We start from the raw sequence: 12,082 nt of genomic DNA, 5'->3' as shown, positions 1-12,082 counted from the left end.
CAGGGCAATTTTGAAAGCTCACATCATATTTCTTACTCAGCTTTTATGATAGTGGAAGAACATCAGCCGGTGAGAACATAGATCAGTGGTGCACCGGCCTGAGAATTGACCTTTAAGACAAAACCACTCCACCAGACTTGAGCCGAAGCCTCAGTATCAGTTAAAGCTTAGCAGGAAGTGGTAAATCTGTTTGGATGATAGGTTGAATAATGTCTGTTTGGTGTTTTCCTTTCACGCTAAATAGATGGGTCATTGTTTTAAATAAAGCACAGGCAGAAGAGTTGTTACAGTACATTACAAAAAAACGTCCAAAGATAGAAGTGGTTAATTTACAAGTACAAATCCTCTTCTACAAACTTCTTCATTGACTTTTTGATCCAGTTGAGTTGTTTTGGTGAGAGAAATGCGTACACTCCAGGCTTTTTAATCAGACCACACTGCTTCCCAAAAGAAGTGACTCCAACCAGCGCTCCACCGCACAGCAGCGGGCCTCCAGAGTCACCCTATACGATACAGACAGATATACACATGACAGTCATTTCCAGGCAGTTAAGGCATTGAAATGAGAGTTCTCTGTTTTCCTTTCCTGCACAAAAAAATTAAAATAAATAGATAAAAAGAAGTGCACCTACCTGACAGGTGTCGGCACTCACTTTGCCGTCTGAACCAGCACATATCATGTTACTAGTGATGACAGGATCATGGTTGTAATAGTCATCGGAGTTGCACGTTTTTCTGTCGATCACAGTCACATTGACGGACATGAGGACGTCTGACCCTTGTTTGGCTTTGTTTTTCGTTGCCCCCCATCCAGCCACCAGACAGCTGCTGCGAGGTGCAGGGTCTTTGACAGCGTTACCCAACTTCAAAACACTGACTGCCTCAGTTTGCTTCACTGCTTTATCAAGCTGGAATTTAAAAGAGGGAGAATTACTTATTGATGCTGACCATCTTTATGGAAATATATGGTTTAGATGGACATTAAATGCTTTCCTATAGCATCCATCCTTGAATGAGATTTCACTCTGCAACCAACTAATCAATTTAAAAGTCCCATTAGTGTATGAGGTAGATTTTCATGTTTGATTACAGGGCGGCTCTGGGATCTTTATCAATACTGTGAAAGTATCAAAGCCTCAGTCCACAAATAAACCACTTTTATATCATCAATTCTTGATCAAGGCAGTAATGCACTGCTAGTTATGTGTGACTAGTGTCGCCTTACCTTGAGCAACATGAGGTCATTGACCTTATCTGTTGAATCAAAGCAGGGATGAGGAATACTCTTCTTAACCTTTCGGACCTGCCTGAATTTCTTTTCATCGGCTTTGATGGAGTGAACCCCCAGCAACACCTTCTTCATTCTGTAAGACCAAAAACACAGTATTGTGTTGGATTACAGTTCATATAGATATAACTCATTATGTGTGGTCACTGTTACATAATAAAACCAATACATTGTTTCTATTTAGACACATGTAAGCCTGCAGTGTTATTTTCTGGTATAGTGATTAGTGTTGAATGGAGAGTTTGGCCTCTAACAGAGATATGACTGTGACTGAAGATATGAGTGGTGAAGGTGTAAAACTGACTTTCATGGGTGTGGACTGACAAAAAACCAAACATACTACTGTCAGTCTCTCACAGTTCAACCCCAAAAGGTTGACTTTTCCATTTACAGATACTTTCATTTCTGATTAGAAAATCTTCTTCTGACAAAGGTTGCACTTTCTGCCCTGAAGAACATTTATCCTGCCTCTTGTGGTCTGCTGCCTGACAGTGGTTCTCAAATAAGTTTCCTAATTTACTTACAATTTGTACAAACTTAAATGAAAGATCTGTGTTTGCACATGTGTGCTCTTACTTTTGACAGTGGGCAGCAGTCAGGACCCATGATGGACTGATCAGTGTCCCTCCACATGTCTCGTTCTCACCCAGCACAAGAGCCATGTATGGCATGGAGTGGGGCGTCACTGGTTTCCCACCGATAATCTCAGAGCCATGGCCTATAAGACAAAAAAAAACGTTCATATAAAAAAAAGACAAAAAATGTGAGTCATTAATTGGTTGATCAAACAAACTGCACCGGCCGCACAGTGAAAGTGAAACACAACATTACTTTGCATTCTGTATGTTTACCTGAATGAGCAAGATCTCACAAAATAAATTGCTGACTCATACAAGAAAATAAACATTACTCACTTGACTGGACAGCGAGGAGGACCATGCAAGAGAAGATAACAGTGAAACCCCTCAGACACAACATGTTTTCTTATCTCTGTCTTTAATGTGATGGTGAGCTGCACTGAAGCCCACCCTGATGCACACACTTGTATTTATATGTGTTAAGCTCAAAGGATGTGGTCTGACTGTGGAAAGGCATGACTCAGCATGATGGATGTATGACTTGAGAACCGATGAGTACCTACCATCTTCACGCAGAGGCCTGTGGTGACTGTTCCTGTCACTTATGGGTCATAATACCCATTTTAGCACAGGCCTTGCAGTGAAGGCTGTTGGGTGTTTTTTTTTTCTTAAATGTTAAAAGGCTCTTGATATTTCCTCAGCTACACTTCTGTGTGATTTCAATAACGTGTTGTCAACGTCATGTATTCATAGGAAAGAAAGACTGGAGAAAAGTGAAACAGTTGATCTGAAACCAGGCAGATGAAATGATACTTCAGGCTGTGAATTTGACTCGATGCAGGCTGCTCTACCTAAGCAAACCACCTGGTCGCTAATCTGAGTTGAATATAGTTAGAAAATTCTCCACTATGTTAATGTGAGAAGAAAGTTATAATACAGATTACAATATGCAAAAATTGTGACTGACCAACAAACATGAGAACATTTGTTATTTTATTAAAATCATTTTTGCAAGGGGGGTAAATAAATATCACAGGACTGCTTTCTGGCTGCAAGTGTTTCATTCTCCAACTTCTAATCAACAATTAATCATTTCAACTGATTCTCCACCAGGAAGCATAAGTGCAGTGTGTAACGACCTTAAACACGACAGGGAGGACTCAAATGCACCACTCAAAAGAAGTTTATTTGCAAACAAAAAAAACACTATCAAGGAGGATAAAAATACAACAAAAACACTCACTTGGAGAGGATAGACTGTAAGATTCAAAAACGTGACACAAAACTTGAGGACTTCTGCTTACAGGACTGATAGACATAGGTCATAGGCCCCAGAGGCTTCGCTACATTTCACAGGTATAGGTATCATTTATTGACACTGACTCCTAAAACTCATTGTAAGTACATACAAAATTTGATCTTATTTTGTAAGCATGCCTTAATGTTAACAAAAAATATATACAAAAGAAAATAATAGAAAATAAACAAACAAAAGCAAAAAAAACAAAAAACAAATACAAACATTGTAGCTGTGCAAAAAAACAAAAGATGCCTTCAAGGGGAAATAATATGGAAATATCACTTTTTGAATGCTTATTGACATAATTTGGGTGTTTGACTTGCCTTCTGGCCCCCAAAATGTAATAATTGAAAAAAAAAGAGAGAAAAACCCTGTAACCTGCCCTATAGGTTGAAATCCATGTGGTTTAATGAGCTGTTCCCTCCTTGTCTGACAATGATGTCATTAGTTTTCGAATTTGCATAACCCCACCCCTACCTGTGAGTACTGGTACTGGTAGAAGGGACGGGGCGGGGCAAGCAGTGGCTCATTTGCATTTAAAGGGACAGGCACTGAAACCAGCCGTTCTGAACAGAGCTGTTTTGAGCGGATGAAAAAAGTGCTGTGATGTTTGATCCTTGGGGTATTTTGACCAAAGCATGTCATAGATATGTCTTTAAGATACCTGGGAACTATCTAAATTTGTGGAAAATGAGCATAATATGTCTCCTTTAAATTGTGTCTTCTTTAATTTCACTAATATTATTGTGCTAGCATAGTTTCAAAATAATAATGTTTTTAGTCAAGGCTTTTTGACACTTTCAGGTTCCATTGTAATATCGGCCAAATAAAAGTTTACCCATTTAATTGACTTTTTTCACATTTCTGTTAATGAACTCCAAATGAACTAACAACACTAACACTAACTAACACGATAAATACTTTATTTGCCATACTGAGTAAAAAATGAACAAAATTATACTTTGAAATTTGCTGCTGATTCATGTCCATGTGAGAAATAGAAGGCCTCTGTCTTTACCAGCTGCTTCCATATTGAGTCTTAATACCCTGATAAAACTACATTTAGTAACCACATTTAAAGTTACTGTTATCCACATGTTCACTGTGTTTAGCTTTTGCGATGGTACATTCTCTAAACTAATGTAGGTATTCTGTCACATTTAGTAGAAGAGATTGATCCTCCCAATTTTGGAAGACAATAATCTTTAAATAAAGGAGATATGTGATACAGTTAAATGTCTCCATTGCAGATATGTTTGGCCTAGTAGAGGGGGGTTCCCCACTGCTGTGTTTACAGCTCAGTGAAGTAGTGCTTCATTACTTTGAATATTGTGGGTCACCTACTATGACAGAAGATGCCACATTATTCATTGGTCTACTTATGGGCCGTGTGCTTTAATTGTGGTAATTTACAAATACAAATCCTCTTCTTCAAACTTCTTCATTGTCTTTACGATCCAGTTGAGTTGTTTTGGTGAGAGAAACCCGTACACTCCAGGCTTTTTAATCACGCCACACTGCCTCCCAAAAGCAGTGACTCCAACCAGCGCTCCACCGCACAACAGCGGGCCTCCAGAGTCACCCTATACGATACAGACAGAATAATACAGGGCAGTCATTTCAAGGTTGCTCAAGCATTGATATGAGAGTTCTCTGTTTTCCTTTCTTGCACAAAAAAAAACAACCTACCTGACAGGTGTCGACTCTCTTTTCGCCGTCTGAACCAGCACATATCATGTCACTAGTGATGACAGGCTTGTGGTTGTAATAGTCATCGGAGTTGCATGTTTTTCTGTCGATCACAGTCACATTGACGGACATGAGGACGTCTGACCCTTGTTTGGCGACGTTGTTCGTTAACCCCCATCCAGCCACCAGACAGCTGCTGCGAGGTGCAGGCTCGCTGATAGTTTTACCCAACTTCAAAACCTTCACTGTCTTTGTTTCTTTTACTTTTTTGTTGAGCTGGAATTTAAAAAGAGAGAATATTACTTATTGATGGTGACTATCTTTAAGTTTCCTCTACACATAAATGGATGGTTTGGGTGAATTGATAGATGGACATTGACATTGTTTTCTTATCTCATAAAGATTTCACTGTGCCACCAACAAATTAGCTTCAAGGAACAGACTGAAATGTTTTAAAGTCCCATTATTGTGCAGAGGTAGGTTTTACCTGGCAGCTATAGGATCTTTATCAATACTGTAGAAATATCAGTAATGTAATGTCGCCTTACCTTGAGCAACATGAGGTCATTGACCCTATCTTTTGCATAAAAGGCGGGATGAGGAATACTCTTCTTAACCTTCAGGACCTGCCTGAATTTCTTTTCATTGGCTTTGATGGAGTGAACCCCCAGCAACACTTCCTTCACGCTGTAAGACCAAAAACACAGTATTGTGTTGGATTACAGTTCATATATGTATGACTAGATTCTGAACTGACCTTTACACCAAATATAAATAATCTATTGTGCAAAGTCAACTTTGGTATTAGTTGTATCACTCTCGTAACTGTTTTTCACTAAGTGTACGTAAACTGGTCACTCAATTTATACTTCCAATCATGGATTATTGTGATGCTATATGTCGAAATGCTCATAAATCTAAGCTTTACCATTAGTTTTCTCTTGCCAACATTGTCTCTTCATACTAGACTAGTGATGAAAGAGATAACATTAAATACAATCACAACAGTGCATTTGCAGCATTTTTGCTTTGCATTCGTTGTATGGGTGTTGTATGTTTTTGGTTCTGCATTGTTTCTTTGATTGCAGCATTTCTCAGTTGCAGCATTTTTGTGTTGCATTTATTTTAATGTGTTAGTGTGTTTTTAGTTTTGCATCATTTCTGTATTTGCAGCGATTGGCTGTTGCTGCGCGTTTCCCCTGGCCTGGTTGACCACTGTATCTTGCAGTTCTCCAAAAGTTTGACTTTTTCATTTACAGATACTTCCATTTCTGATAAGAAAACCTTCCTCTGATTAAGGTTGCACATTTCTTCTTCCTCTTACGGTCTGCTGCCTGAGTTCCCAATTAAGTTTTCTAGTTTTTGTACAAACTTAAATGAAAGATCTGTGTTTGCACATGTGCTCTTACTTTTGACAGTGGGCAGCAGTCAGGACCCATAATGGACTGATCAGTGTCCCTCCACAGATGCCTTTCTCACACCGCAGAAAAGCCATGTATGGCATGGAGTGGCGCGTCACCTCTTTCCCACCGATAATCTCAGAGCCATGGCCTATAAGACAAAACACGTTCAGACAATGAATTAAATAAAAAAGGAAAAGACAAAAAGCGTGATTGGTTGATCAAACAAACTGCACCGGCTGCACAGTGAAAGTGAAACACGACATTACTTTGCATTCTGTGTGTTTACCTGAATGAGCAAGATCTCACAGAATAAATTGCTGACTCATACAAGAAAATAAACATTACTCACTTGACTGGACAACGAGGAGGACCATGCAAGAGAAGGTAACAGTGAAACCCCTCAGACACAACATGTTTTCTTATCTCTGTCTTTAATGTGATGGTGAGCTGCACTGAAGCCCACCCTGATACACACACTTGTATTTATGTGTCAGGCTCAAAGGATGTGGTCTGTGGAAAGGCAAGACTCACCATGATGTATGTAGATGACATGAGAACTGATGAGGATCATCTTCACATAGAGGCCTGTGGTAACTGTTCGTGTCAGTTACGGGTCATAATACCCATTTTATTCACAGGCCTTGCCGAGAAGGCTTTTGTATGGTGGCCAACAAGGGCAAACGCACTGCAACTGAGAAATGCTGTAATCACAGAAACGATGCAGAACCAAAAACATGCAACCCCACAAAACAAATGCAAAAGAAAATGCTGAAAGTACCAAAAACACACAAAACCCCAAAACAAATGCAAGACAGACATGCTGCATCTTCACTCAAAACTGCGGTAGTCTGCCAGGCCTCTAGGGGGACCCGACCTGAGGGATGGACCTGACTTATGGGACCAGACCCTCTTTATATTTGGCTAACTTTTGGAGTGGCGGAATAAAAACGTTCCTTTTATGTCTTTTTTTAATAACACTTGGCCATAATCTTTCACAATAGTATAGAAGAGCATGTTATAAGCTAATGTTATTGTGCAAGAGACTTTGAAATAAGAGCATGACGGATTAAAAATAATAGGCTAATAAAGTGTGTGCTGCATAGCCAACAGCTAGCTGTTTCCACTTCTTTATACACGTTATCACATGTGACCAGAGGTTGAAATTTGAGGTGCTCTATACGCAAACCAATGTGATTAGTTGGACATTTCTACATATGTTCATATAATAATATTAAGTATGACTGATCATCAAACATGAGAAAAAGATATTTCTTAAAATCATTTTTTGCAACAGCACATCATTAATCTTCTGGCTAATTGAGGTAAATAAATATCACAGGATGGCTATCTGGCTACAAGTCTTTAAAGCAGAAGTAAGCGGAATGTTTGTGTTAATATAAGTCTTAAATAGTTATATCTTCCAACAGCAATCACTTATATAGAGTGTTTGGTCCGAAACACAGGTCTGTCAGTCACTCTGCTCTGCTGTAAGCCGAGGAGAAAACTTTCCTACAACCTTTATCCAATGAGGAGAGAGAACGGCATAAAGGGGCGGTCCTCTCTGTGTGTGCAGCCAAGGGGGCAGTTGCATAGACTGAGGACGATGCGCGTGCATGTGGTGACGTAGGGACGAGGACCAATAGATCCATGACGAGGGCGGGGACTGCTAACTCCATCCGCTGACAGGAAGTTAGCCAAAACGACCGGATCGCTTACTTCTGCTTTAATAATCTCAACTGATTCTCCACCAGGAAGCATAAGTGCAGTGTGTAACGACCTTAAACACAACAGGGAGGACTCAAATGCACCACTCAAAAGAAATTTATTTGCAAACAAAAAAACACTATCAAGGAGGATAAAAATACAACAAAAACACTAATTTGCAGGATAGACTGTAAAACTCAAAAACGTGACACAAAACTTGAGGATTTCTATGGTTACAGGACTGATAGACATCATAGGCCCCAAAGGCTTCGCTACATTTCACAGGTATACGTAGGCTATCATTTATTGACACTGACTCCTAAAACTCATTGTAAGGAAATACAAAATTTGATCTTATTTTGTAAGCATGCCTTAATGTAACCAAAAAATATATACAAAAGAAAATAATAGAAAATAAACAAACAAAAGCAAAAAAACAAATATAAACAACGCAGCTGTGCAAAAAAAAATGTCTCAAAGGGGAAATAATATAGAAATATCACTTTTTGAAGGTTTCTTGTGGGTGTTTGACTTGGCTCCTGGCTCCCAAAATTTGAGAATTGGAAAAAAAAAAAAAAAAAAAAAACCCTGTAACTTGCAGGCTCCCTATAGATTGAAACCCATGTGGTTTAATGAGCTGTTCCCTCGTTGTCTGACAATGATGTCATTAGTTTTCGAATTTGCATAATACCACCCCCTACCTGTGAGTACTGGTAGAAGGGGCGGGGCGAGCAGTGGCTCATTTGCATTTAAAGGGACAGGCACTAAAACTAGCCGTTCTGAACAGGGCTGTTTTGAGCGGATGAAAAAAGTGCTGTGATGTTTGATTTCACTAATATTATCGTGCTTCCATGGTCACATTTCCCTTTAAGCCTTGATTTTAAATTACATTTTAGCATAGTTTCAAAATAATAATGTTTTTAGTCAAGGCTTTTTGACACTTTTAGGGTCCATTGTAATGTCGGCCAGAGACACCAGATTAAGTTTACCCATTTAATTGACTTCACATTTTCTGTGTTTCTAAATGAACTAACAACACTAACACGATAAATTATTTATTTGCCATACTGAGTAAAAAAAACAAAAAAAAACAAAATAATACTTCATGACCATGTGAGAAACAGAAGGCCTCTGTCTTTACCAGCTGCATCCATATGGTGTCTTAATACCCTGATTAAACTGCATTTAGAAACCATGTTTATGTGTTCATTTAGCTTTTGCCATGGTACGGTACATTCTCTAAATTCTGTCACTTTAAGTAGAAGAGATGATGAGCTTGATCCCACCAATTTTGGAAGACAATAATCTTTAAAGCAGAAGTAAGCGGAATATATGTGTTAATATTAGTCTTAAATAGTTCTATCTTCCGACAGCAATCACTTATATAGAGTGTTTGGTCTGAAACACGGGTCTGTCAGTCACTCTGCTCTGCTGTAAGCCGAGGAGAAAACTTTCCTTGTATCCTACAACCTTTATCCAATGAGGAGAGAGAACGGCATAAAGCAGCCAAGGGATGCACGTGAATGTGGTGACATAGGGACGAGGGCCAATAGATCCATGACGAGGGCGGGGACTGCTAACTCCATCGGCTGACAAGAAGTTAGCCAAAACGACCGGATCGCTTACTTCTGCTTTAAATAAAGGAGATTACATTTATATTTGATACAGTTAAATGTCTTCATTGCAGATATGTTTGGCCTTGAGGGGGGTTCCCCACTGCTGTGTTTACAGCTCAGTGAAGTAGTGCCTAATTATTCATTGGTCTACTTAGGGGCCGTGTGCTTTAATTGTGGTAATTTACAAGTACAAATCCTCTTCTTCAAACTTCTTCATTGTCTTTTTGATCCATTGCTGGTGTTTTGGTGAGAGAAACGTGTACACTCCAGGCTTTTTAATCTGGCCACACTGCTCCTCAAACAAAGTGACACCAACCAGCGCTCCACGGCACAACAGCGGGCCTCCAGCGTCACCCTGTACGATAGAGAGAGAATAATACACGACAGTCAATTTCAGTCAGTTTAAGCATTGACATGAGGGTGCTCTGCTTTCTTTTCTTGCACAAAAAAAATTAGTGCACCAACCTGACAAGCATTATTTTTACCATCTGAACCAGCACATATCATGCCACTGATGAGAGGTTTATTGTCCTTGTCGTAGTTGCACGTTTTGTTGTCGATCACTCTCACATTGACAGACCTGAGGACGTATGATGGTTGTTTGGCGTTGTTTTTCGTCCATCCAGCCACCAGACAGCTGCTGTGAAGTGGAGGCTCGCTGACAGCATTACCCAACTCCAAAACTTTCGTTTGCTCTACTTTTTTCTTAATAAGCTGGAATTTAAAAAAGAGGGAATATTACTTACTGGTGGTGACAATCTTTACGTTTCCTCTACACATAAATGGATGGTTTGGATGCACTGATAGATGGACATTGAAAGTTTTCTTATCTCATAACTGTATAAAATGTCACTGTGCCACCAACAAATTAGCTTCAAGGAACATATTGAAGTTTTTAAGGGCCCTTTATTGTGCAGAGGTACTGATCTTTATCAATACAGTAGAAATATCAGTAATGTAATGTCACTTTACCTTGAGCAACATGAGGTCATTGATCCTATCTGTTGCATTAAAGGCATCATGACGAATAATCTTCTTCACCTTCAGCCTGAATTTCTTTTCATCAGCTTTGGTGGAGTGAACCCCCAGTAACACTTCCTTCACACTGTAAGACCAAAAACACAGTATTGTGTTGGATTACAGTTCATATAGTATGTATGATAGATTCTGAACTCACTTTTACACCACATATCATCTATTATGCAAGGTCAACTTTGGTATTACTTGTATCGTTCCTGTAAGTGTATGTAAGCTGGTCACTCAATTTACACTTCCAATCATGGATTATTGTGATGTTATATGTCAAAATGCTCATAAATCTAAGCTTTACCATTAGTTTTCTCTCGCCTACATTGTCTCCTCATACTAGACTCTTAAGTGATAACGTTAAATACAATCACAACAGTGCATTTGCAGCATTTTTCCTTTGCATTTGTTGTGTGGGTTTGCATGTTTTTGGTTCTGCATTGTTTCTTTGATTGCAGCATTTCTCAGTTGCAGCATTTTTCTGTTGCATTTATTTTAATGTGTTTTTAGTTTTGCATCATTTCTGTATTTGTAGCGTTTGGCTGTTGCTGCGCGTTTCCCCTGGTTGGTCACTTACAGTTCTCCAAAAGTTTGACTTTTTCATTTACAGATACTTCCATTTCTGATAAGAAAACCTTCCTCTGATTAAGGTTGCACATTTCTATTTACTCTTACGGTCTGCTGTTCTCAAATAAGTTTCATAGGTTTTAGGAAACTACTTACAAATTGTACAAACTTAAATGAAAGATCTGTGTTTGCACATGTGCTCTTACTTTTGACAGTGGGCAGCAGTCAGGACCCATGATGGATTGATCAGTGTCCCTCCACAGATGCCTTTCTCACTCCGCAGAAAAGCCATGTATTGCATGGTGTGATGCGTAACTGGTTCCCCACCGATAATCTTAGAGCCATGGCCTGTAAGACAAAACACGTTCAGACAATGAATTAAACAAAAAAGGAAAAGACAAAAAGTGTGATTGGTTGATCAAACAAACTGCACCGGCCACCCAGTGAAAGTGAAACACAACATTACTTTGCATTCTGCGTGTTTACCTGAATGAGCAAGAACTCACAGAATAAATTGCTGACTCATACAAGAAAATAAACATTACTCACTTGACTGGACAACGAGGAGGACCATGCAAGAGAAGATAACAGTGAAACCCCTCAGACACAACATGTTTTCTTATCTCTGTCTTTAATGTGATGGTGAGCTGCACTGAAGCCCACCCTGATGCACACACTTGTATTTATGTGTCAGGCTCGAAGGATGTGGTCTGTGGAAAGGCAAGACTCACCATGATGTATGTAGATGACATGAGAACTAATGAGGATCATCTTCACACAGAGGCCTGTGGTAACTGTTCGTGTCATTTACGGGTCATAATACCCATTTTATTCACAGGCCTTGTCGTGAATGCTTTTGTATGGTGGCCAACAAGGGCAAACGCACTGCAACAGCAAAACGCTGCAACTGA

At 39.4% G+C, this 12,082-nt stretch overlaps 2 protein-coding genes across 3 annotated transcripts; both read right to left on the bottom strand.

Moving 5' to 3' along the window:
* Positions 1 to 11,816, bottom strand: LOC310990935 (granzyme A-like). Of its 2 annotated transcripts, none has more exons than XM_083978501.1 (5): positions 11,721 to 11,816; positions 1,865 to 2,006; positions 1,226 to 1,364; positions 633 to 908; positions 1 to 503 (listed from the first exon to the last, which is right to left on the bottom strand). In XM_083978501.1, exons 1-5 carry the CDS (start codon positions 11,782 to 11,784, stop codon positions 330 to 332), a joined length of 795 nt encoding a protein of 264 aa, XP_083834627.1. In that variant the 5' UTR covers positions 11,785 to 11,816; the 3' UTR covers positions 1 to 329. The 2 variants fall into 2 exon arrangements, with proteins under 2 accessions (XP_083834627.1, XP_083834626.1); XM_083978500.1 differs by lacking the exon at positions 11,721 to 11,816 and adding an exon at positions 2,203 to 2,298.
* On the bottom strand, positions 4,576 to 11,644 carry LOC310991849 (granzyme A-like; the record flags this gene model as incomplete). Its single annotated transcript, XM_083979780.1, has 8 exons — positions 4,576 to 4,749; positions 4,856 to 5,131; positions 5,404 to 5,542; positions 6,265 to 6,406; positions 10,064 to 10,292; positions 10,551 to 10,683; positions 11,378 to 11,519; positions 11,638 to 11,644. The coding sequence occupies 8 exons, from the start codon at positions 11,642 to 11,644 to the stop codon at positions 4,576 to 4,578; spliced, it is 1,242 nt and encodes a 413-aa protein (XP_083835906.1).
* Positions 11,817 to 12,082: the final 266 nt, after the last annotated feature.

This window comes from Trachurus trachurus (genome assembly GCF_905171665.1).
Source record: "Trachurus trachurus genome assembly, chromosome: 9".
Lineage (NCBI taxonomy): Eukaryota > Metazoa > Chordata > Actinopteri > Carangiformes > Carangidae > Trachurus > Trachurus trachurus.
Note: the sequence above shows the minus strand (reverse complement) of the source record. Positions and strands in the feature narration are given on the sequence as shown.